Genomic DNA, 27934 nt, shown 5'->3' on the forward strand with positions numbered 1-27934 from the left:
CTGAGAGCCATAGCCATACTATTCTACTCAGATACTTAAGGTGGATGCGATGTGTCTGCCCGCGAAATTCAAATTTTATTAGATAGATTTATTATATAGAGATACCTAGGTATGCAGATACCTACACTTTCGCTATATAATTTTAGTATGGAAGTGGATTATTTACGTAGTCGCTAACACGGATTTGTGTATCTGGCCAAACTAACATACGTGTGCACATTGGTCCACTTTCTGGTTTCACTGAATTTTTATATAGGTATTTAGGTATCCCAATGATTACCTACCAGAAACGATACCTGAATATATTCTGAATAAATTTAAACTAGCAGGCAAAGTAGGTATTTCATTAAATTTTTCGATGAAAAACATATATTCTGTATTTCTCACAATAACATTCAAACACTTAGTAGGTAAGTTGGTAGCAATAGGTACCTATGTGTGATAATTATATTTTATTTATTTAAAGCAGTAGATACGACAACAATAATTATAATATGAATACATAAACTTATAACAATATTATAGTTAGGTACTTAAAAATCTTTGGCACGTTTTACATTATTACCTACTTAAGTAGTAGGTTAGGTAGAGACCCGACGTCCTGGGAATGACGTTTTGTATCTTAACTTTGTTGGAAACTAAATTTTCAACTTTCGTGGAAAGAGCTAAGTTAAGTTTTTAATTTACAAATGTTGTGTATCAGTTAAAGAGTGCCACTGCTCATGTTTATGATCAGGGAACTTAATGCAATCCATCCAGTGTTTTAGTCTCCTCCCTTTACTGCTCGCTCCTAGTACTAAGCTGCCGAGGAAATCGTTAGGCTTCCCATAATCCTTGTCCCAGACGGTCACAGTCAAGTTCTGTCGGGAAAGCTCAGTCGGTCGAGTCTCGAAGAGGAACTCTTCATTCCAAACTGGATTCAAGTTGCGCCATTTGATTGACGTCTTGTGTTTCTTGTGGTACGGATCGGGATCTAGGTATCTGGAAAAAGTTCATCATCATGATCAATCCATCGCCGGCCCACTACTGATCACAAGTCTTCACTCAGATTGATACGGGTTGCATGGTTTGCCACGCTCGCTGGCCCAGTGCGGGATTAGCAGACTTCACACACGTTTGAGAACATTATGCAGAACTTCCTCACGATGTATTATTTATCGTTAAAGCACACATACTTAGCTTCAAAAAGTTAAAAGTAGGTATGTGCCCGGGATCGAACCCCCAACCTCCGCACGAAGACTTTGGTCTTCAAGCACTGAAGAATTTTAGACACAATTTTTTGGGAAAAGATATTATACGAGTGAATTCAGTCGATGTAAGCCCAAATACAGTAGTTCGAACCCATCCTTTTTCACAGGGACTCAGCTCACTGCGCGTTGCGGTTGAGACATTCTACAGGTACTTATATTGGTAATAACACTCACGATAGTTTCAACATTAAAAAATAAATATCTACTCACAATTTAACGAAAGGATCAGAATATCCATTACTGTCCTGGGACGGCAACTCCGCGCCTCTGCAGATCGTTACCACTAATGCTCTTCTCTTGGTGCTATAGCACAACGCTAACAGAAGCCTCGGCCCTATAGGCTCGGCACCCGATGCCCCTGAGAGTGCTAATCGTAACTGAGCGGGGGACTTCAGGCATTCCCTGAGAGCAACTGTAGCTGAGCCCATTTCATCGCAACCGTACCTGTTGATAGTAAAATATTCGGAAATTACAGGTCAGCGAATGTTCCATTAATCGTCACTCGAAGTCAATACTGCGTCGTAGGTGGGGCATTGACCAGAGTTTTGCACGCTATACAATGCGGGTTTGAAAAATACTAATTCACAAAAACTACAAAATAAGGTAAATGGTTATTGTTCGCATTGAATTGTGTTAAGGTAGTATGGACTTCGTAAAAGTATCAGCTGTAGATAGGTACCTATCTAGATTCAATAATATAAAATAAGAACATGTAGAAGCAACGTACCAGTTTCTTTCCGATTGAATATTGTGAATATGGTCACTGAGAACTAACATTAAACTATTTTTTGAATCAAATTAAGTATACTGCTATAAAATAAAATTTTCTAAAAATATATCCAAGATGAGACAACTAAAAAGATTTCGTACACAATTCGTACACGTATAGCTCAATCTCCTCTCAATAATTCTCAATCGCGTCGGCCTACGGCGCGCTATGTAAAACACCTACGCGGAGATTTCGTAGGCGCTACGAACTACGCTACGCTACAAAAGTGTCAGGAACTACCCTAGAGAAAAGTTACACTTGGATGATAAAGCTTACTTATCGTCATCAAATAGAACAATCTCCAAAGATTTTGTGGATAAGTCAGACTCGGTGATGCCAAAAAAGTGAACAGTCTCGTTGAATTCCGGATTTTTCGTTTTGTGTACCGTCTTCGTCCGTAGTCTGTTTGAATAAGTGCCTTCTGAAATGAAAGGGAAATTCAACAATTATTTTTACTCATTTTTCACATTTCGCTAAACATTTTTGATTACAAAAAATCCATGTCAATCAAAGGCTCGCGCACGTTGGCGGGGAATCGAAACGACTCGAAATATCAACAAAGTAACAAAGGAACTGAAAGCGGTTTGCTTGGATGTGTTCATTTTTTTACCTTATTCTGATTTCGTGATATTATGTACTCAAGCGTGAAAAAATATATTGCTTTCCTTATTTATTTAAGTTAAGTACCTACCTACCAATTTAAATCAAGTATCAGTGATGAAGATATTTTTCTAAAGTTAATCTTTACACTTCGGATATAAAAAGTAACTAGTTGAGCATATTTTTATTTCATTTATTTAATGTATTGTAATAATTTTACTAACAAAGTTTTAACATGTTTTGTAGCTGTTAAAAACCATCATCATGATCAACCCAATGCTGGCCGACTACTGAGCACGGGTCTCTTCTCAGAGTGAGAAGGGTGTAGAGTGTAGACCATAGTCTGCCACGCTGGCCCAATGCGGATTGGCAGACTTCACACACCTTTGAGTACATGGAGAACTCTCAGGCATGCAGGTTTCCTCACGATGTTTTCCTTCACCGTTAAAGCAAGTGATGTTTAATTGCTTAAAACGCACATAACTGAAAAGTTAGAGGTGCGTGCCCGGGATCGAACTCCCGACCTCGTCAAGTACAAATTCATAAATCTCTTTGCAAGATTTGAAGAGAAATATAGGTATATAATATATCAATCAATCAATATAGGTAGGTATATATACAAATCAATACATCAAGGTTAAATAACTTATCCTAGAAAAAAGAAAAACTAAAACTTTTCTTACCTCGTGGTAATATTTCTAACCTACAGAACGGATCTGAAAGTCCGGTCATATCCATGCCTATTAACCCTCTTGCCCGCATCACTGTGACAGCCAATGACGAAGTCCCATTATCATAGGCCAATTTTAATTCCAAAGTCCCGAATCCCGAGTCAGGGATGGTGGGTGGTCTCTCTAATTGAGTAGGTTTTGGCATCTCTTTTCTTATACTTCTAAGACTGTAGGCACTGCCTTTGCTGCTAGTGCGTTTAAGGCCTAAAGGACGCTGGTTAAGGCTATCTGTTCTATGTAGACTTAGTCCGCTTACTCCGTGGGATAAGATATCGGTTTCGCTCCATTCGTGGTCCTGGAAGAAAGTGTCTTGTTTTTGATTGATATAGCAATAGGTAGTAAAATGAGCTGATTAATTCGAATAATTAATGAATTCGAATAAGTATGTCACAAGGGCATGTTGGGGACTCCAGGCGGGCTAGGCCAACATATTGTTAGTTTAAGCTGCGTGTAGGTACCTACATAACACGATAAAACTCGTTATAAGTAATCGGAAACTTATAGAAACCTAATAAAAACTTGTTCGTAAAGTTTCATAGGTATTATTCTATCCGCAAAAACTAGGGCTTGTACACAAAACCTGCGAGCTCGCACGTCGCTTCGCAAGAATTTGCGAATTGATTCGCATCAAATTCGAAGGAATGGTCTCCTTATCGTGGAAGGAAGACGCCATGCCGCATGAAATCGCATCGCGGTAATTCGTGTCGCAACTTTCGGCGTTGCGAATTCGCATCGCGTCGCATCGCATTGTGTCCCTTGTCGGGCAAAACTTCTCGCAGCCGCAGGCATATCCGTTGACTTGTTAGACGTTTGTTATAATAATTTACAAGTTAAAAGTTTTATTTTATGACAATTATAGTCAAAGTCAAAGTTAAAGTCAAAGCCATTTATTCAAAACAGGTATCATTGCAGAGTTTGAGATTGTGAAAGTAAAAAAAAAAACCAGCCAAGTGCGAGTCAGACTCGCGCACCGAGGGTTTCGTACTCGGGTATTTTTTCTGACATTTTTCACGATAAATCAAAAACGTAAATCATGCATAAAAATAAAAATAAATCTGTTTTAGAATATACAGGTAAAACCCTTTCATATGATATCCCACTTGACATAGTTATCTTATTTTGAAAATTGAAAATACTAATTATTTGTTCATGAAACTAGAAATTCACGGTTTTGGGAATTTTTCCTTTACTTGTGCTATAAGACCTGCCAAATTTTATGATTCTAGGTCAACGGTCAACCCTATATAAGTTTTCTTGACAGACACGATAGATGGACAGACTGACAGACGGACAGACGGGCAGACGGACAGACAACAAAGTGATCCTATAAGGGTTCCGTTTTTCCTTTTGAGGCACGGAACCCTAAAAAGATGTAAAAGCTTAAAAAGTGTGTCAGAAAATTCTCCTAACAAGGGATAAATTAAGTAAATAACACAACACAGCGATTTCAATAGCTTTACGCCGAGCGTGGCACCCTCTGTCTGTTTATTTTTCACGTCGTCTCTCAATAATCTGATTGGTCTGCTGAACCCATGTCCGCTTCGCTCCACTGCGCTCCACTTAAATGGACAGGCACTCTAAGTAATGTCTTGATTACCTACTACTACTATCTATGGACGATAGATAGCAACAAGATATCCGTACAGGGCGCTTTCTGTTTATTTTAAAGAATACTCTATACTAGCCACGTTATAATCGTGACTAATATTCCCTTCTCCCCTCCAACTTAGCGTAAAGCTTGTACTAGGAGTAGGTACGACAATAGTGCAACGGGTCTGGTTTAAGCCGCCGCGCCGAGTCCGACCCTTCAGAATCAGCCTGCTCCTGTATCGTTGAGCTTTTGATGCTTGATGAAGTTCGGCGCTAACATTATGAACGTGACTTCTACTTTACAAGATAGGGAAACTATATAAGTATGTAAAAAACAAAAACCGGCCACTTTTAACAAAAAAAAAACACTCCAAAAAGGCACCGCACGCGCGCCAGCAAACGCCAACCAGACGAAGTCCGAATCAAATATTTTTATCCTAATAAGTCCTTTCTAGGACTTCGTCTGTGTTGGTGTTAGCTGGCGGGCGTGCTCTGCCCTTTTGGAGTGTTTTTTTTTTGTTAAAACTGACTGGAAAGCGCTCTAAGGGGTGCCGTGCGTATGTCGGCGAGCGCCGGCACAGACGGGGTCCATACTTGTATAGTTTCCCTAACTTGTTACAAATAACTACAAACTTGACATTGGCTAATCTTTGTAAAGCCAAACGAGAGAAGAAAAAAAAAAGTCCTTTCTAATCTTTACACTAAGGGTAAGTCTGCACTGCAAAATTTCACCGTGCGGTTTTTCTGCAGAATTCTGTGACATGATAATTTTATTGTATGAAGCACTTCGCATGTACTTTTATCGCGAACGTGCGACGCGGCCCCATACAATTTCAACAACACAGAATTCTGAGGATATTAATCGCGCAGTGAAAATTCGCAGTGCAGACTTACCCTTAGTGATTAGAAAGGTTCGCGCAAGGAATAAATACTGTTGTGTATACTTCTATACTAATATTATAAAGAGGAAAGATTTGTATGTTTGTAATCCATAAAGTCTGAAACTACTGACCCGATTTTAATCATTCTTTCACCATTACGTAACATAGGCTATAAATTACATGATTATGTACCACGGACGAAGTTGTAGGCCAAAGCTAGGTTATAATAAAAATAAAAGGATGAAGATTTGCCCACTTTTATTTTAGTTTAGAGAACAAGTGTAAATTAAAAATTTATAACACCCCCGACAAGTGAAGGTTACAGTAACTAGAAAAGAGCTGATAACTTTCAAACGGCTGAACCGATTTTCTTGGATTATAGCTAAGAACACTCTCGATCAAGCCACCTTTCAAAAAAAAAAAAAACAAAATTAAAATCTTTTTATTAGGTTAGGAGCTACGATGCCACAGACAGATACACAGATATACAAATAACAGATACACACGTCAAACTTATAAACCCCTCTTTTGGGTCGGGGGTTAAAAACATCTTTTCTGATCTTTCAGTTAGCAACAGCTAAAAAACTACATTGGCAATATTAAACTTTGGTGGAATTAATTAAGTAAATAACTACAGTTACTGGTTTAAGTACCTATTAATTACCCACTGGTTTGGTAGAACTTACCTTTTGAAACAGAGAATACGATGTAGTTATTTATATAAAGGAAAGATCTTGTTTGTAAAGTAAACTACCTCGAAGGCGCTTAAGGAAATTCTTAAGATATTCAATCCGAAAGAAAACTTTTAAATTACAAGTGCACCTTTTGTCGGTAGCCTGCTAAATATTAATAAAATGCTAATCAACTTCAAAGCTCTAGGAGTATTTTCTACTCTTTACAGGTTACGAATGTTAGATGGCAAACAGATTTTTATTAGGGTTCCGTACCTCAAAAGAAAAAACGGAACCCTTATAGGGTCACTTTGTTGTCTGTCTGTCTGTCTGTGCGTCCGTCGTCCGTCGTGTCTGTCAAGAAACCTATAGGGTAGGTACCTCTACGAAGGTAGACCGATGCGGGCGTTTAAAGAACTTATCAATTTAACCCAACTAATAAAAATTATACTTAAAGTACAATATAACAGGGTTATAAAGCTAACATTATGTCGCCAATAAGGCCAGCGCCATCGCAAACAAAGCACAGATTTGAATATCCTCATCTACCTACACATTTGAATCCGTCGTTATGACGCACGAATGACGTAGCGACGCGACGCACCACCCTATTTATTACATTCGTTATGCTATGAGTAATGGGGTTGACTCGGACATGGTGTAGCAATCCCAGAGTTAAGATACGAAATAAAAAACCGGCTAAGTGCGAGTTCCGTACTCGGGTATTTTTTCCAACATTTTGCACGATAAATCAAAAACTATTAAATACATAAAAATAAATAAAAATCCGTTTTAGAATGTACAGTTAAACCCCTTTCATATAATACCCCACTTGGTATAGTTATCTTACTTTGAAAATTGAAAATACTAAATTATTTCTTCATGCACATATTTTAATTTTTCTTTGTGATGTAACCACGAATTGACTGTTTTCGCATTTTTCCCTTTACTTGTGCTATAAGACCTATCTATACCTACCTGCTTTTCATGATTCTAGGTCAACGGGAAGTACCCTATAGGTTTTCTTGAGAGACACGACAGACGGACATACGGACAGACAGACAGACAACAAAGTGATCCTTTAAGGGTTCCGATTGATTTACATTCCACAAATGCTTTGGTACGATATAGTAAGTAAGTATATAAGTATACAGGAAGATAATGGTGCTGATTTGGTGTTACAAAATCTTTTGACTGAGTAAACTAAATTGTTACACGGGCGGCGCGGCGGCCTTGCTCCATACAAACTCATACAAACTATAATATATGCCGCACCGCGTCGTGCAGCGCAGCTCAAGTGTGTTGACACCTTTAACTTATTTGAAAGACCAAACTTCTATGTGTTTAGTTTAGAGATCGAAATAGCATTTTTCTTTATATAAAACTGGCCTTGTCCAAACTGTATGATTGCTAAACAGTGGTTCAGCAGAGTTCAGACATCTCAGCTCTCGTTCTGTTGGGAAATTGGGCGTGATTAATGTTCAATTTGTACGCTCCTCCAGAATTGAAATAAAATTTAGGGAAACAGCTTCATTTGATAGCTCGGGTAAATAAAACAATTTTGATGGCTACAAAAGCCTACTTACTAGCTAAACCACCCGACCCGGCTTGGCTTAGGGGGAAATTCGGAAAATCCTTTCCTAGGGTGAGTCTGTGTAATAGAGAAAATTTACATGCAAAATATTAACTTACTGGATCCAGTTATCTTTAATCTATAGTCTTGTTCTGACTGACTACTTGATCTATCAACGCACATGAACTCAAAATTTTGGCAGTAGGTAAGTTTCTTTTATGATTTAGTCGTTTACAGAAAGGATTTTAAATTAAATAGGGTAATTAATTGACAGTTTGTATGAAAAGCCGTCAATTTTCAAGTTATATATATCGATGAAAATGTATTATTTGTGGGTTTTCGGTCAAAAAATAAAAAGTAGGTAGGTAAGTAGGTACCCAACTGTGTTTCAGGATTTTTGAAAATTCCACCGAAAAATTCTATCCAAGCGGAGCCAGGGCCAGTCAACTAGGTAAGTATAGATTTGATTTTCCCCATGACTTCATTTATCTGGATTGAGGTTTTTAAAAACCCTTTCGCAAAGTTTTGTCGATAAAAGCCACCAGAGCGTCGTTGCAATGATTGTGTAGGACAATAGGGACAACATTTTATTACTACAGTCCAAGACCTTATTAACGCATTTATTTTTAACCCCCGACTCAAAAAGAGGGGTGTATCTGTGTATCTGTCTGTGGCATCGTAGCTCCTAAACTAGTTAACCGATTTTAATTTAGTTTTTTCGTTTGAAAGGTGGCTTGATCGAGAGTGTTCTTAGCTATAATCCAAGAAAATCGGTTCAGCCGTTTGAAAGTTATCAGCTCTTTTCTAGTTACTGTAACCTTCACTTGTCGGGGGTGTTATTAACCGACTTCCAAAAAAGGAGGAGGTTCTCAATTCGTCGGAATCTTTTTTTTTTTTTTTTTTTTTATTTTTTTTTTATATTTTTTATGTATGTTCCCCGATTACTCAAAAACCCCTGGACCGATTTGGAAAATTTTTTTTTTGTTTGAAAGGGTATACTGTGCAGATGGTCCCATATAAATTTGGTGAAGATCTGATGAATATCTTCGGAGATGGAGAACAGAACTCCTCAATGGATAGGAGCAAATTGCTCGCGATCAGTGTAATAGCTTAGTAAACAGTAGGGTTTTAACTGGGCACAGCATATTATAGTACAGTGGGGCCACTAAAAATTGTGAAATAAAAAATTTTCAAAAGAAAAATAAAACCGACTTCAAAAACGACAAACACTAAAAAGTAAAAAATAACTTTTGTTTAGCTACACGTGTAATGTACCTAGGTATGAAGTCGGGCGAGCTTCACTCTTGGATTTCTAATTTTGTTTTAATATGCTCGCTCGACTTCATACCTAGGTACATTACACGTGTAGCTAAACAAAAGTTATTTTTTACTTTTTATCAATTTTTAATTTACACTTGTTAATAACGACACTCACTTGAATGCAAAGCTACCAAAGAATTTGAATTACTCTTTATTAATTAATTGATCTTCAAACTGTTATTAAATTATACCGTAGAGTCATTGAAACTTTGCTCGTTATACAAATTTTCACGCTGTTATATAAGTTAACTTACCTAAGTCTCAATTCTCAAAGCATACCTATTAGTTACAGCTTATTTTGTATCAAAGTAACGAATGGAAAATCAACAGAGTTCACGAGAAAATGTGAGCGTAGCAAAATCTACGTCTAGATGAGTAGCTATGTGCCATAATATTATCTGTAATATTTGGTAATACTTATTTAAAATTCAGATACAAGTTAGAATTTGACTGCAATCTCACCTGGTTCTAGTAAGTTTTAGGAATACCCGACTGTGTTTGACGCGGGCTTTAAACTCGGACCAAGGCGCATTTGGAACCCTATAGTTTTAAGTTTACTTAATTAACTATCACCATTCTATCTCGCAAAAATTCTACAATTGACGATCAAAAAATGTAGAATGGTGCCTGTTTTGAATGAATGGCTTTGACTTTGACTTTGACTTTGATTTATTAGATTTAGATAAATGCCTTACCTTTGCTGAGCTTATGGATTTTCTGCTGTCGGTGTTGCTGGGTTGCCGGGAGAATGATGGCTGGTGTATGCTGTGAGGAGAACCGGGTTCAGAGTCTGTTTTCCCCTCGTTGCTACTGTTGCCTGCTTCCTAGACAAAAATAAATAGTTTGATGGCCATGTTAAATAAAAATAAAAAAAAATACTTTATGTCGGACAACTAGTGTCTCTTATGCTATGCCCGTGACTCTACCACCGGATCGGAAAGAAAATTCTACTGAGAAGAGTTGGCAAGAACCTCATTGCTGCTATAAGCGAAGAAATAGCAATAATCAAGTTGCTTCAAATATAGGTAGGCAACAGCAAGTCCAGTGTACTAAAGTAGGTACAAGTAGAGGTCAGTGAAAAAAACGAAATGTGTTTCATAATTTAGTTTTTTTCATTAATCTGTTTATTGGAAGGCCTACTTTATCATACTCCATTTAAGTCTGTAGTCAATATTGATTTATTCTAAAGATAGGTGGGTAGAGTACACTTACATAGCGTAAGTTATTAATTTATTTATATACTTAGGTCCGCAGGAATAAATCAAATTCTATTCTAAACTAGCTAATGCCCGCGACTTTTTCCGCGTGGACTACGAAAACCCCTATTTTATCCCTTCAGGTGTTAAATTTTCGAAAATCTTTTCTTAGCGGATGTCTAAGTTATTAGATCTGCATACAGCCCGATCCGTCCAGTAGTTTGAGGTGTGCGTTGATCTATCAGTCAGTCAGTCACCTTTTTTAAATATATTTAGAAGAAAATAGAAGAGTTAACAGGGCTCTCTCCGTCACTCGTTTCATACAATCGTAGTTCCAATTTCATTTGAATATTAAGCAACCAAAGTCCATGAAATTTTGCAGACATATTCTAGAAACTAATATCTGTGTCTGTGGTGTTTTAGACTTTTCTAAAAATATATAATTTTAAAATTACAGGGGCTCAAAGATTTGTATGAAATTTTTTAAGACCGCGTAACTTTGAAACCGAATATTTTAACAGAAATCTGGAAAACCACAGACATAGATATTAGTTTCTAGAATATGTCTGCAAAATTTCAAGTTTTGCTTAATATTCAAATGAAATTGGAACTACGATTGTATGCAACGAGTGACGGAGAGAGCCCTCTTAAGTAAAAGACTCAGATCGCTACGTACAGGTCTCAGGTTGCTGAAACTTTTATTAAAAAACTTTAAATACTTTTCTAAGACCGTTTCACTTTCAAAGTCAACGTTTACAAGTTGCAGCGTACATATAAGAATTCAATGAGAAAATAGTTTGAATGTTAGAGAGAATTTTGCAAAGTATACTTAAAAATTGCAGTATTTCAAGTAGCTAGCAGAGTAGCTAACCACTTAAGTTTCGTTTCGTGGAATCATTTACTTACATTGCAGACTAGGTATTAAATGGGCATAATATATACCTAGTCCTATCTATCGAATAATAAATACGTAATTATTTTGCTTCTAGAAACGTCGGTACAGTACTAGATACGTTCAACAAAATATCTAGAATAACTTTTGCAATATCCTAACTTTGAATTGCTTTGTGTTTTTACCCGACTACGGCAAAGCCGAAAGGAAGGGTTATGATTTTAGCAGTCTTTGTATTTGTTATAATCATTTGTCAATATAGACATAATTATGTACATAGGCATGTTAGACACTTGTAGTATTTGTTCATTTTAAGCCACGAATAAAGTTATTTTAGCAAAAGCCATGCAGGCTAGTGGGTACGTATCAGTTCAATTTATCCATTTTCGAGAGCGCACCACCAAGCATGGTAGGTACTCTGCCTTCCTCATCCGTGATTTCCCACGAATTTCTTCATTCCATCTCGTTTACTACCTACTCGAAACGTGAGCGCAGACCTGTGCCAATAGACTCTAAAACTTGAATGCTCAAGATCGGGTAAAGTGGGCGCCAAAATGTACGAAAGCGGACCCCACCAAGGCGGGACAATGAAAAAAATGGGTCAAAGAAGATAGATAGCACTGACTGTCATGGATTTACTATTTATATCGCTGATAGCACTAGATTGAGCTAATTTTCTCATATCGTCTCTCTCTATATTATCACAGATAATATACATTCATTGTAAAGAGAGCCATGCTTGAATCAGAAATGAGGAGATCCAAGAACGAGAGTGATCGATTTACTCGTACATGCTCAACGAGTCACGAGGCTTGAACGGATAGTTCTAAGAACCGATAGACCGTGCCTATTTGACTGGAAACCACGCACCGGAAACCACAGTGTTGTGTGACTACTAGGTGGGCGGAAGATCGCAAACGAGTCTCTTGGGAGCCGCTGAACATAAGCGACATAAGATCGTTTAATATGCCGTCCTTATAATGGACTAAGAGCCAGCGCGTGCTAGACCTGCGTTATTTTATAAAAGCTGAAAGTTTATCTGCGTATTGTCCCCAACACAGGGAGAAACGACCAGCGATACATATATACCTATACAATACATACAGTGTGAGTTGGAGTGTGAGTGAGAGAATAACTTTCTTGCAAGTGTCGTGAATTAGCAATTTTTGTCGGTACCCAAAAGCCTGAAGAAGAAAATCTACAATGATTGTCAAGTCTTCATTATCTCAACCAATAGACATTCACTATATTCACAACACTCCCAAGAAAGATATTCTGCAAATCACATTGTATGTAATAACGAAGGCTTTAGTGCGTTTACACTCCATAAAAGTTTCCCAATAAAAGACGCATTTATATGAAACATTGAAATGAGATCGTTTTCCACGAAAAAGCTGGCATGATATAGACATCCATCGCAATAAATCCCCTTTATTACGTCAAAGGTTAAAAATAGCCTTATTACCCTTTCAGCTACTATGTTATTAGGATTTAAAATCATTTATTGGAAGTTGTTATATTGTTTTCACTTTGATGTCTTGGGCAAACAAGTGTAAATTAAAAATTTATAACACCCCCGACAAGTGAGGGTTACAGTAACTAGAAAAGAGCTGATAACTTTCAAACGGCTGAACCAATTTTCTTGGATTATAGCTAAGAACACTCTCGATCAAGCAAGCCATTTTTTAAACAAAAAAAAACTAAATTAAAATCGGTTCATTAGTTTAGGAGCTACGACGCCACAGACAGATACACAGATACACACGTCAAACTTATAACACCCCTCTTTTTGGGTCGGGGGTTAGAAATGGCATCTCTGTGATTTTTTTGTGTAAGTATAGTACGCGACAGGTCGAGATGGCAATCGGGATATGAGGCGGGGGAACGCCCTGCTCCCTGCACATCATCCGCGCTTTCCCGCGCCGAGTTAGCGCGGGGGCTGTGCGAGTGTGCGGAGCGTCCTCACCCCCATTGCCATCCCAACCTATTCGCGAACTTATAAGTAGGAACACTTAGCTTTTGCCCGCCAATTCATCCACGTTCATCCATTTTTTTAAGCATAAAAGTAATACATAAAAATATTATATTAGTGTAGCCAAAAATCGTAATACCTTATTGCTACATCGTGAATGATACGTAAGTACTACCTACGTAGGTACCTACTGAAGGTCTTTTCCTATAGAGGTCAAAAACTACAAAGCCTTTACTTTACCTGAAGTGATTTGGCTAGCTCCGAATCGTTGTATCGTCCCGTGGGTCTCCTGTCGGGCAAGATATATTTCGGTAAGGATTTGAAGAACCACGCGCCTGACTTTTTCCACATCTCCCGGGTTTCCGCACAAAGGTTGCACATGTACTGTTCTCTTCTAGAATAAATTGGTGATCTGAATGGGAAAATTTACCACATATTAGATCAAAAAGGCTAATTAAATATAGTAAAAGAATTTTATAAAACCGGTCAAATGCGAGTTGGAGTCGTACACGAAGGGTTCCGCACCATCGTTTAAGAAATAACACTTTTTTTGTGATGTAGGTAACCATTTTACGAATTTCCGATTTTTCCCTTCACTTGTGCTATATGAAATTGCTACCTGCTACGCCACATGATTCTAGGAAACGGGAATGCACCTTATAGGTTTTGATTCCTTTGACGGGTCTTGAAAGACTTGACAGACAGACAGACAATGAAGTGAGCCTATAAAAGTTCCTTTTTTATTTCGAGATATAAAAAAGGAATCATTGAGTAAAGGCCTCTGGAGGAGGCCTTTACTCAATGATTTCGAGATATACGGAACCCTAAAAAGAGGAATGTACAGTACAACCAAATTAATAATGCGCATAGAAAGTACAATCAAATTAATAATGCGCATAGAAATCTTCGTCACTGTTCGGCAACGGTCGTATGATACACATGATATTGACTCCTATTTGTTTACAACAAGGTATTAAAGTTTTACCTGTGAGAGGGTGTGTCAATAACGCATTTGGGACAGGCAGAGTTTTGGCACATGGAGCAGGTGCGTAAAGGAGCCAACAACTTCGACGTCTCTCCACAAAGCAGACAGCTGCGGGGTGCAGGACCTTGCGCTGAACGACGCATCCCTATAAAGATGAAGAGTAGAGCATCATCAGTGCAAAACTGTTATGTGTAACTTGTTGCTGTAGGGGCACAATGTAATACGATGCTTGGACTTGACTCAGCGGACCACCGCGGCCGCCGTAGAGTTCCATTTTTATTCCATATTTTATGAACAGTCTGTACTACGTTTCCGTATTGGTTACACGCATGTGTATAATAAATGAGATTATTTGGAAGGGTAGTATTCTTTATATCTCGCACCTTAGGAGAGGCAGCAATATTCTCCTACGACTAATTCTGGTTCAGATTGTATTTTTAACATTTTAACAGGGCTCTATCCGTCACTCGTTTCATACAATCGTAGTTCCAATTTCATTTGAATATTAAGCAACCAAAGTCCATGAAATTTTGCAGACATATTCTAAAAACTAATATCTGTGTCTGTGGTGTTTTAGATTTTTCTAAAAATATGTAGTTTTAAAATTACAGGGGCTCAAAGATTTGTATGTAAATTTTTAAGACCGCGTAACTTTGAAACCGAATATTTTAACAGAAATCTGGAAAACCACAGACATAGATATTAGTTTCTAGAATATGTCTGCAAAATTTCATGGATTTTGGTTGCTTAATATTCGAATGAAATTGGAACTACGTTTGTATGAAACGAGTGACGGAGAGAGCCCTCTTAAAATGAAAAGGTGTCGTCATTTGCAACAAATGACGAGCCGTGTTTATAGGCACGACGAGCTCATCTTAGCGCAAACTCCTGATTGCCATCACAAGCGCGGCACACAATCGACTATGACGACGTGGAGATCTTATCACAATAGTCGCCTGCTTCGAGCGATGCAAGAACCACCGGACTTGACTACATCACCGCGCGCGGTGATTAGTTATCACATTGTATACGAATATGAACATGATAACAATTGACCTCAAGGTGCCTCATGGACTTCGTTTGTGTTGGTGTTAGCTGGCGGTCGTGCTCTGCCTTTTTGGAGTGTTTTTTTTTTTGTTAAAACTGACTGGAAAGCGCTCTAAGGGGGTGCCGTGCGTATGTCGGCGAGCGCCGGCACAGCGGGGTCCACACTTGTATAGTTTAACTAACCTGTTACAAATAACTACGAACTTGACATTGGTTAATCTTTGTAAAGCCAGACGAGAGTGGAGTGGAGGTGCCTCAAGATCCTAAGCAGAGAAAGCTAGGTCTTAGTTGATGAAACGCCAGCTTAAAGTTCAACATGGGTAAGCGGCTATCCAGCCGTGCCGTAGCTAGGCATACCTCGAGGCCCATAGGGAATTGGTATGGGAAACTATTATAGCTTAGCTTTAGTTGTTATTATATCTGTTCTTGATGAACCCATCAGTCAATAGCATACTGAACATACGTCATCTGTACATACTATTTCCTGATCAAGATTCCACAACATGTTATCGTTGCTTCCCGAGGATTGTGATAAATTAATATTACCTATATTTTAGCTTTATGGTCGAGCAATTGCCATTAAATAGAGTACCTAGTGAGCGTTGCCTGCTAGTTAATCAATTAAGAAGGCATTGATATCAGCGGGAGGCTGGGGCGTTACAATCAATCAACCCAATACCATCCTAGACCCTACCAAGACACCAACTGCAAGAATAGGTAGCTAAGTGCTAGCTAATAGTAAAATAAACACATTCAAATAATATAAAAATTGTATATAAATCGGAAAAACTCAAAATAAGTAGATGTTTGTCCAAATACCTAAGTAGGTACTCGTAAGACTTTTTTACAACTTTTGGGTTTCATCTATAATCACTGATTCAGAATTATTCTGTACCTACGTTTTGAGAGGTTTCAACAAAAGAGATGGTTTTTGTTAAAAGGTATTACAAAATATCACTTTACCAACTTTACGATGAGATGCCCTGACCCATTTATTAAACATTCAAACCTTACCGGTTGTTTAAGTTATTATCTAAGTATACTTATTTATTTTATTTCATAGACCAAAATTGTAGTTACGAAGTAATTTGAGTCTGGTAAAGCATAAAATATATTACAAGTGTAAATTAAAAAATTATAGCACCCCCGACAAGTGAAGGTTACAGTGACTAGAAAAGAGCTAATAACTTTCAAACGGCTGAACCGATTTTCTTGGATTATAGCTAAGAACACTCGATCAAGCCACTTTTCAAACAAAAAAAAACTAAATTAAAATCGGTTCATTCGTTTAGGAGCTACGATGCCACAGACAGGTACACACGTCAAACTTATAACACCCCTCTTTTTGGGTCGGGGGTTAATAAGGCCGTACTTCACTCACTAGATGTTGTGACTTGCATAATATGTATGAATTACAGACAGACACTTAAATTTTATTTATTAGTATCTCCACCTAATTACATAATTGCTATTTTATCCTTTATGTTTCTATAATATTTTGCTTTAGGTGAATCCCATTGCGTCGGGCAATTACAGATTTTCTCGGAATATTCGAGTATCAAAATAGGGTCGTAATCTTATTGCCTTCGAGAATATTGAATCATATTGCTAATTATTATTATTAGCGATGGAACCGTCTATGTACCGATACAGAAATAGATTCGGTTAGAGTAATAGAATTCTTTATATTCATTTTGGAATTTATTTATATTTTCGCTTTTCACCATATCTTCAGCCATGTGTTCTGTATCTACTGCAAATCTATTCAAGTTAGAAGTTAACCCTTGACTGTGATCTCACCCGGTGGTAAGTGATGATGCAGTCTAAGATGGAACGGACTGACTTGGAAGGGGTATGGCAATTTTTGTTACATCTATAGTCTATACCCCTTATCAGTTTCTAAACGGTATTTTACTGGAACGCTAATCGTTTAGCGGCACGGGTGCACGGCTTTGCCGGTAGGGTGCTAACTAGTCACGACCGTAGCCTCCCACCAGACCCAGACCAGAGACAATTTAGAATTCACACACTTATAAAGACCTCTACGGCCTCTAAATGCCTACTTATACGTACCTATCCTGTTTCTCAAAGTCATACTTGATCGATACAACTCCGAACCAATCAGTTTCTATGTACTTACCTATTGTCAGATAACTGGTCTTATAAAGTTTGAGTTCTGATACTAATTAGCTAACAAGTGTAAATTAAAAATTTATAAGACCCCCGACAAGTGAAGGTTACAGGAACTAGAAAAGAGCTGATAACTTTCAAATGGCTGAACCGATTTTTTTGGATTATACTCGTAGCTAAGGACACTCGGTCAAGCCACCTTTTAAACAAAAAAAACTAAATTAAAATCGGTTCATTAGTTTAGGAGCTACGATGCCACAGACAAATACACAGATACACACGTCAAACTTATAACACCCCTCTTTTTGGGTCGGGGGTTAAAAACGTTGGCGATCACAATAAATCGGTAACGGCCGAGGTCTGAAGGACCCCGCATAGCCGCCAAATCAGCAAGAAGAAGAAGAACTAATTTACACACTATTTTGACAAGTTATACCTTCGAGTCTTGCAACTAGTCGACCAACGCGTCGCGCCTCTACCTCGTCCACCTTCTCAGCTCTCTTCACCACGGCTGCAATGGCTTCCCGCTCATTTTGCGTCAAAGGTGGTTCACTTCTAGCAGCACACCAACCAGTTCGTAACCTGTGAACAAAACTTCAGTCAACGACTGCAAGATGTGGTCTAGAACAACCTATTTCGTAACTTGCCTACCGATGTTAAAGACTATGATAGAGAATCATCGCTTTTACTGGGAAATCTTCTGAAATGCTATAAGAATCGTTGTGAGGCTTTGCTAGTAGAATTGCTTCATGTCTAGAATATAATTATTATTTGCGTAGAAGGCATTCAAAAAGAAAATAGCAGGATGTTTCATGGACCAACCAGATCATAAAATTAGGATTTTGTTTTTATTTTATGCGACATAAAAACGTGTTTACACGTATTTTCTCTTCGGTTGTCAAGAAGGCTGGATCATTTTCCGGCTCATTGAATGCGGAATTGGCAATATCCAACTTGTATCCAACTTGACAAATCAGATTTCGTTTCAGTTTATAATAGTTAGATAGGCTAGAGATTTGCTTCTGCTTAGTAAAAGATAAGTACGCAGCTAACGAATTAGCTCAAGTTAAAGTATCGTATTGTAACAATACTTTTTTTTTAATTGTGTACAACTTAGCGCTTGACTGCAATCTCGACTGATGCTAAATGATGACAATTATGAAAGCGGGCTAACTGGAAAGAGATATGCCAGTTTTTATTAAACCACCCAATACTGCAGATAACCACATGCACCGCGATAAAGGTAAGTACTTACACCTTTATCGCGGTATGTCTACACGATATAATATATTCGTAATACTGGAACGCTAAATCGTTAGGCTGCACGGCTTTGCCGGCACGATGGTATCTAGGCCGAAGCCTCCCACCAGGATAAAAGACAATTTCATCATCATCATCAACATAAAAGACAATTCACAATTGACAAATTCTCAATTTGTCCCTGCCGGAATCGAAAATTTTTCTACTTATAATATCGTAGGTATGCTACTAATAGGTATAATAAATGCGAAAGTTTGTTTGTTAGTTAATTTGTCTTTCAATCACGTCGCAACGGAGTAACAACGAACGGTCGTATTAATTTTTTGCATAGGCTACACAGAAGTAAGACCTGGAAAATGGCATGGGCTATTTTTATCCTGGAAATCAAAGTGTTCCCACGGAATTTTCAAAAACCTAAATCGACGCGGATGAAGTCGCGGGCATCAGCCAATGGCTTAATATGGCTTCTTGTCGATATTTTCTTGGGCCTCTATTTTGTAAGAAAAAAATAATGTATAATTAAAAAAAAAAAATTTAGAGGTAGGCTTTTAATAATAATAAATATTTTGTATGACCATGTATACCTATGTAATTACAGTTAAAAGGTCATATTGCGAACGCATGTGCTCCCTACGGGCAGCAGTAAGCCCCGTGGAGTTTGGATAGCCTTGGCGGAAATGAGATTTTGAGGTAAATAACCCAAGTCAAGGGCCAAGGCTACGCAAGCGTACTTCGATAAGAGAAAAGCTACTTATATATGTCACTAAAAGGTTTTTATTGTTGAGGATGGTGACCTATTGAGTGTAGTTTCAGTGAGTAGGTACTGTGTGACCGATCACAATTTAAATTATTATTATCAGTTGTACCCGTAGTTAAGGAGGTACTTAACTAGATAAATTGTGTGATTCATCATCATTGCATGCCTTATTCGAAATAAAGCTTGGTGGTCATCTGCGAAAAGCATCTCCAAAAGTTGCCTGTTTTAACTTTTGGTAAATAAGCCCTGTCCAACACCATATTATATCGTCCGACCAATTAGCGTCTTTGGCAACCATCCCTTTTGTCTACAATTCTACGTTCCAACACTAATATTGGGAATGATGATTGGTGTCTCCTCTCAGAGTGTAAATGTCCAAAGAAAGCGAGTTTCCTAATAATATGTAGGTAATTACTAATTAATTAACTGGCACTTGGTAGAGTTTGCTAGACGTTTCCATGAGTATTTCACGGGTTTATAACTGTAAGCATGGGATTTCCTCGTAAACATTTTAATTTGATATCTTGATTACTAAATTCAACGCAACATACCATCTACTTTTATCTTTTTATCTCTTTCATATCAGACGAGTTTGATAATATTATGGCAATGGCTGTATTAACGCACATGACGTCGTATAGAAATACCCTCCCTAGTTCCCATGATTATTTCATCCATGTAACCAAGATGAAAGGCACAGTTATATTATAGCCTCGTGATCGTATTGCCATTGTAATTTTCTATAACTGTGCTTTTCAACTTGGTTTCTGAATAAAATAGCTGTGACAATATTATCGACTTACACAAGGACGGACGAAAAGACGGACAGACTGACTAGGCGGAAGTTTATTGGCTTATCAGCTTCTACTTATGCAGCATCGTATCGGAAATCCAAATTGTTTGGCGGCATGGCTTTGTCATTACGGTGGCAACTAGTAACGGCCAAAGACCTCTCACCAGATTAGCCCAGAGACAATTTAGAGTCAATTCCTCCAATGCTATTTAAATATTTTGAAATTAATCACTGCGCCAAGTGTTAGACCGTTAACTTTAACATGAAAAGTTGAACTGGAACCACAGAACTATAGACTGTTGTTTGTGGGATCGACGCCTAAAAGTTAACACCGTAGACCACTATAACTTATGTAGTACCCAAAGCTTATTTCATGAGAACAATGGAACTCATTCTGTAGTATTTACATAGTCCCTATAACTAAACTAGAATAACAAGTCTAAATATATTGCCACTTCTTCCATACTGCTCCCTGCTGACCACATTTAGACCTATCAATTTAAAGATTAGCCTTTAGAATTAGCCATATTACCTAGCTATAACGTTCTACTGTCCATTAAATGAATGGGTACAACAATCGTTCCTATTGTATCCTGTAAAGAAGTGGGATGCACTCAAGGACAATTCCCGGAGGATGCAGGTTTATTGCAAACTAGCTGATGCCCGCAGCTTCGCCCGCGTGGATTGGTCAGATCCCCTGCAGCATCAGGATTGAGGAGTTGGACTCCAAATTTTTTATGAAACAATGTCGCAAAGTTCCTCTATCGATTAAAAAAGAAATGACGCAAATCGGTTCAGAAATCTCGGAGATTTCGGTGTACATAGGTTGAAAAACACAACTCCCTTTTTGAAAGTCGGTTAAAAAAGTAGCCTATGTTACTCCCTGGTCAATTTTCTACTTGTCTGTGAAAATCCCGTCAAAATCGGTTCAGCCGTTCCCAAGATTAGCCTTTTCAAATAGACAGACAGACAGACAGACAAAAATTTTAAAAACGTGTGATTCAGTTATAGTATCGTTCAAATAACCATATGACCTGAATATGCGGTAGTTATTTCGAAATTACAGACAGACACTCCAATTTTATTTATTAGTAGTATATAGATAATGGACACTTAGTTACGGAGGTGCTTAATTGTGTTAAGGAGACACGTGTGGATTGGCAGGTAACCGGGATTTTATCGTATGTGGATTGGATGACTGGTTTAAATGGGGTGAGTTAACAGACTCCATTGTAATTAACAGACCTTTCTTACGTCAATAAGGTTAAGTTTTAAAAAGGTTCTGATACCCAGTAGGCACCTTTACCAACTCTAAACATTTCTCATTTTGAGAGGAAAATTGTGCTCAGTAGTGTGTCGGAGATGGGTTGAGGTAATGATCCAGTGACCAGCTTCTTGCCTCCATGGAAATCACAACATTCAATGTTCGATTTTATTGCAACTCGATGTTGCTGGAGGAATATATATACGTCGTCAGTACTAAATATTAATTAAAAATTCACCACTTTCACAAAAAATTTCAAAGTGTGAGGGTAATGCATCCCGGATTCTGTACCTAACGATACCTACCTAGAAATAAGGTTTACTGGTCTGTGAGCCTTTCTTGGGCATTCGAGGTTTGTGTTTTGCTTGTTTGTGTTTTATTTTAAGGGAGGCTTTAACCGTAGCTCGTTACCACCATACTGGCAAAACTGTGACCCCAAGCGATTTAGCGTTCTGGTACAATGCCGTGTAGAAATCGATAAAAGGTTAATACAACTTCCATACCCCGTCCAAGTTAGCCCGCTTCCATCTAAGACTGCATCTCTCTTGGTGGTAAGTGATTACCACCAAGAGAGATCGCAATCAACGGCTAACATATTGCAGGTATCGATTAAAACAACTAATAAAAAGTTTTTGAAAACAGAAGAATTTGAAACGTTAGTAGGTAAACATTAAGCTTATGTGACTCAACTTTGATGGATTGCTCAGTCAGAAAACTTTTGTATAAGTTTCTAGTGTTATAGTGTAATACTTATTGATTAAAACTATTAAACTAGATAGTGCAGCGCTTCTCGAAGGGTAGATAATGGATACAATTCTAATATAGGTAGGTACATGAAACCGTAATCGTGGTCTGATTACTTGGAACCAGCGCATATATGCAGTAACGAGAATCGAGATATCTATAAAACAGGAACCGATAAAGTTACGGTTAATCCTCTTCAGCTTTAAGCTTTTATATTTATATATTTATATTTATTTTTCATGTACCAAAATTATAGTTACAAAGTTATAATAAATTAAGCCAAGCACATTGGAAATGCTTATCTCTAAACAGAGATTTCTTCCAGCTTCCCGTTGCAGGTTGTGAATTCATTTTCATTGCTTTATAAAAATATTTATTATGGTAAGTACTTGTACCTAGTTTATGTTTAGCGCCGTTTGGTTTCATTACGACGAGATAACAAAAAAAAAACCGAAACAGCCGGAGGATTTCGTCAAATCAGTTAAAAGATGGGTTTTAAAAATCCCTTGGGAGTTTTTTGATTTTCCGGGACAAAAAGTAACCCATGTTTATAGATAACTGGGATGGATAAATTAAGCAGATGGGTCGTGAAAAGCTAGCAGATAGACTGACATGTTCACATTTGTAATATAAGTATGGATTATTACGTAGGTACTAATAAGTAAATCGAACATCACAATTCATTCATTCATTCATTCAATGTCTGCTGATATTTTTCCCCCCCAATTCTACATTACAATAATCAAAAGTCCGCCTACTATCCGTCTCTAAAATAGTTAAGAATATATAAAGTTTAAACTAGGTATATATCACTATAAACTGGTGACCTTTCAAGGATAATGAACGACCTTTATAAATGTCGGGAAAGCGCTTTATAACTTTATATATCAAACACAATACAAAGAGTCGGGACCAGGACCATGACAGAACACACTAAACTCGCCTTATCAGTGAAGCCCACTCTATGGAGCCGCGAACAAAGGCAATCTTAGGTAAAGATAGACTTTCGAGACCGGCGGCGACAAGCGGTAGCGACTAGCGATAGCGACAGACGACACTGTAGCCGTGACAGGGTCGACTGTCGTTGGTGCCTGTCGCTACAGTCGGATGATTCAGCAGCACGCGTCGCGCATCACTACGGCCATTTTTTGAATCAGTAGTTGCTTTGTCGTGAGATCGCGAGGAGTAGGTACGAGTAGGGATATAGTGGCAGTACCTATTTGGAATTATATCTTCACTACGATGATGCCTGCGACTTCGTTCCCGTTGATTATAGGTTATTGAAAATCCCGTGGGAACTCATTGATTTTTCGGCATAAAAAGTAGCCTATGTGTTAATCCAGGGTATAATATACCGTAGGTACTCCCAGCAAATCTGTCCAGTAGTTTTTGCGTAAAAGAGTAACAAACATCCATCCATCCATAGATATGTACCTACATACTTTCGGGTTTATAATATTAAGTAGGATTAAAAGTCATAGAAAATGTATAGGAGCCAGTAGGGTCTCTTGCGGGCACCGGTCTTGGACTCAAATCGAAAACCCACGCGACGAAAATTCATTCCACACTCAAAGTTACCTCCTTCGACCAAAATAGTACCTATACAAGCTTAGCTGGAGAAAACAGGAAACAGGACGGATGTGGGCGGCATTCTATATTTTGCACGCGGTCGCTAAAACAAGAAGCGAGCCTCGATTTTCTCATATTCCAACATTAATTATGCAAAAGCGATTCAGCTAGTAAGACGCAGTTTTTGCTAATGGATGCAGTTTCTTAAATACGGACCTACTTAAGGCAAGCAAATTGGTTCTATTTGGCCACTTAGTGGGCATGAGGCTTTAAAAAGAGCAACCGCCGAGTTTCTTGCTAGTTCTTCTCGGTAGGAACGGCATTCCGAACCAGTGGTAAATTATTTTGACGATTCAAAAGCACTTGTAAAAGTCTATATGAATAAAAATCTATTCTATTCTATTGTACTGAGATATTCAGTAGGAACCTATATCGTCGTTTGATTTAAAAATACAGTTAGCTCTAATAATAACAGGTGTACCCTACCTGTTGTTTTATCGCACAAAAGGCTTCATACGACTTCGTAGATTTTGTGTTCGGTTTTCGTCTGACTTTATAAATATGTACGTACCTATGATTATATGGCAATATAGGTATATCAAGTACCTACTTACTCGCTAAGGCACTTTATGATCGAAAAACCTAATGCAATCCTTTCCTGGCACAAGCCGTTTATGACTTACCGGTGAAAATACCACTAAAGGTTACGTGTTAAAAGTATCCTTATTTTTTTTCTAGTTCATTTCAGACACGAAGTAAAAATCGCGAGCGAAGCGAGTGTGAAACTTATTGTGATATTGGCCACAATTTTTTCTCCCAAACGAGATAGTCCATGTCCTTATCTCACGACCCTGATGTCATCCGGGCCTACTTACGGCCCACTGACACACCATTAGACACAATAAAAATGTGACATGGGTCGCTGTAATTTATTGTAAGAAAATGATACGATTAAAAAAAATCTTTCCAATTTGCTTAGAAGCAAACTTTTATCTACGGCCCGTCTTTTATCACAAAAACAAGGAGCTTAGCTTGCTTTCTATGTAGTATACGTATTCAAATGGGCACATGATACCTAGATATTAATATTTTATGTTTTCAGGTTCAGAAATCACGAATTTCCAAATTGCCCCTGTCAAAAATCGAACCCGGGACCTCCCACTTAAATAAGACCACAAGCGGTACCGCTGCACTAGAAAGGTCGTAAAAGTAGGTATACCTAGTGTAGTGTACATTGAAAGTGTCAAGTGTGTGTCCAGAACCTTAGGCAACCTTGAGCTTTATATTTTTACCCGTATAAATAACCTAAAACCCTCCACTAAACATTTTAAGTAGGTATATTTTATTTTACTCGTATGTATTGACGACGTAAGCAGAAACGTGGACACTGACAGTTGCCCTCGTCCACAAACTAAAAGTCGCTCAGCAAGCTATGAAGCGAGCTATGTTGGATATTACTCTTAGGGATAAAATCAGGAACGAGGAAATTCGCAGAAGGACAAAAGCAACCCACATAGCCCAAAGGATTAGTAAGCTGAAGTGGCAATGGGTAGGTCATGTCATCGACGGCCGATGGAGCGCGTACCGGTAAGCGCAGTGTGGGACGACCTCCAGCCAGCTGAACCGATGACCTGAAGAAGGTGGCGGAGAGCGAGTGGATGAGGAAGACAGAGGAAAATGTTTGGTGACGCGTTCTAGGAAAGGCCTATGTCCAGCAGTGGACACATACAGGTTGATGGAATGGAATTTATCTATTATTGTCGAAAACAAAAATAACAATGCCAATGGTAGCAAATTAAGTGACACTATGAGTTATAGTACCCGTAATGAAAACAAGGCGTCCGGAAGCGGATGCGGCAGGGCGATAGTAAACGATGTGCTCGTAGCAAGGACGCGGCAACCTCGGCTGAGTTATTTATAGAAATTCAAACTCTACGATCCTTTTTCCTGAAGCCATGACTTGGGAAGCCACTTAACAAATACGTAAGCGTCTATTAGAGTTTTCTCTTCTCTATAAATAATATAATATATGTATATTACCTAGAGTATATAATAAGTATAACCTTTTAATTGTCAAGAATGCAATGGACAGGACATGTGCAACCGAAAAAGTTGCTGAACAGCAAACCAGAGCGCCGGTAGAGATGGAGAAAGATCAAGAGTTCGGTGGATCAACGGAATAGAGAAGGACATGAGGGTTATGTGAGTTCGGAGCTGGAAGGATGCTGGTTCTGACCGCCTCTGGTGGAGAAATTTGCATGCCAACCCAATAGCGTATTGGCGTAAAACGCGTTGATATTGAGGATGATAATGGTTTATAGATATTTAATCATGGTACTTCTTTTGCGATGCGATGTGTTATTTTGTAGATATATAATATATAATCACCCAGATGTAATCAGTTTTTCCTCAATAGTTAGGTTCAATTTTGACTTGTACTTAGGTTGCAAAGTTTTCAGAAAATACGCCTAATTATGGACGAACTACACCAAAAGATAGGTTATAGATAACCTATCTTTTGGTGTAGTTCGTCCATTATTTTTATTACACTATACCATATATTTATTATCTTTTATTCCAGTAATCTATGGGTTATAGCGATGCTTTTTGCATTTGAATAAAAACTAGGTTTTGAAAATCCCGTGGGAACTTAATATTCTGGGATCAAAAGCTTATATCCGTTTCCGGTACCAAAGGATGAAAAGATGGGCCGTGAAAACTGAAAAGATAATATTTCACAACAGGTAGGTAGACACACTCGCATTTAATAATAGGTAGTAATATAGTTTATCTTAAATCAAAAATTTCGGGCTCGCTTTATATTATTTAATATTATTCGATGCCCGCAACTTCGCCTGAATATTTAGGTTCCTTTGTGAAAATACCGTGACAACTTAGATTTTCTAAAATAAAATCCTGACTGTTTCGGGAACCAAGCTTTCTCTGAATAGTACCAAGTTTTGGTTAAGAAGGTGGGCTGAGAAAAGGTTACGGATGGATAGACAGACAGACATACTTTCGCATTTACAATATTAGTGTAGACAGGGAATTCTACTTTTCTCATTTAAAAGGTAAAACTCCAATAACCAGCTACTTATCCCATCAAGTCGAGTAAAAGTCTTTCCCCTCCCGAAATGAATTCCTGCATGGCTACGGTCATGAAAGCACGTGATAATAATAAATTATTATGACGATAAAAACAAAATTACGAATATTGTGAGACTAATAAAATAACTAACTAGCTAAGTTTTCCAATCAGTGTGGAATACAAATTCATATTAATTACCCTATCTCTACCTTTTGTTCTGAACCACACTAGACCAGTTGTAAGGTTCTCTATTCGCCAGAAAATTCATTGAAAATCGTTTAAAGCGAAATGTCAACAATGGAGCCGTATTTTATTTATCAAACTTTACTGAAGAACTTAATAAAATACTTACTTTGACCGTAAAGAAAGCTGCCGATCATTTGGGCACACATATTTATTGGCTTTGCTCTGAAAGTTCATCGCGGTAAAAAAAAAACAAACACAGTACGAATTTAAAATTTCGCGGGTGAAAGGAGTAGGGTCGCACACTCCCGCCTGTTGATTTCTTCCAACTGTTGCGTCGCGCGTGGCGACTGGCGAATACTAATAATCGATATGTTAACATCGCTCTTGAAAACAGTGATACATTTAATGAATCATGTCATCTCTTATCAGTTAGATTAAAAACAATCTTCCTACAATAATGGAGGGCTTTTTGGCAAAAATGCATCCGCCTAATTAATACTATCGATAGCTATACTACCTACTACCTACCTACTAACCTATTGCTGTTAGAAGTGAGCAAACAGTGAGTATAATTTTTATAGGTTTTTGAATAGTAGGTACTTACCTTAAATAATAATAAGTTATAATATACATAATTATGTGAATTAACTCTAGAAGACTGCGACA

The 27934-nt window shown here is 38.0% G+C and overlaps 1 protein-coding gene across 1 annotated transcript; it reads right to left on the minus strand.

Annotated features, from left to right (window-relative positions):
• Positions 1–363: 363 nt before the first annotated feature.
• LOC123870885 (rabphilin-3A) lies at positions 364–27688 on the minus strand. The gene is made up of 9 exons (XM_045914374.1): positions 27435–27688; positions 18044–18189; positions 14431–14575; positions 13686–13857; positions 10081–10209; positions 3303–3645; positions 2296–2440; positions 1461–1694; positions 364–981 (listed from the first exon to the last, which is right to left on the minus strand). Exons 1-9 carry the CDS (start codon positions 27500–27502, stop codon positions 684–686), a joined length of 1680 nt encoding a protein of 559 aa, XP_045770330.1. The 5' UTR covers positions 27503–27688; the 3' UTR covers positions 364–683.
• Between the last annotated feature and the right edge of the window lie 246 nt (positions 27689–27934).

This window comes from Maniola jurtina, chromosome 13, assembly GCF_905333055.1.
Source record: "Maniola jurtina chromosome 13, ilManJurt1.1, whole genome shotgun sequence".
In the NCBI taxonomy this organism is placed as follows: Eukaryota; Metazoa; Arthropoda; class Insecta; order Lepidoptera; family Nymphalidae; genus Maniola; species Maniola jurtina.

Coding starts and splice junctions, on each gene's coding strand:
- LOC123870885 (XM_045914374.1), bottom strand. CDS start 27,502: ATGAACTTTCAGAGCAAAGCCAATAAATATGTGTGCCCAAATGATCGG. Junction 18,190..27,434: donor CAGCTTTCTTTACGGTCAAA/GTAAGTATTTTA, acceptor TTTTGTTCACAG/GTTACGAACTGGTTGGTGTG. Junction 10,210..13,685: donor AGCTAGCCAAATCACTTCAG/GTAAAGTAAAGG, acceptor ATTTTTGTCTAG/GAAGCAGGCAACAGTAGCAA.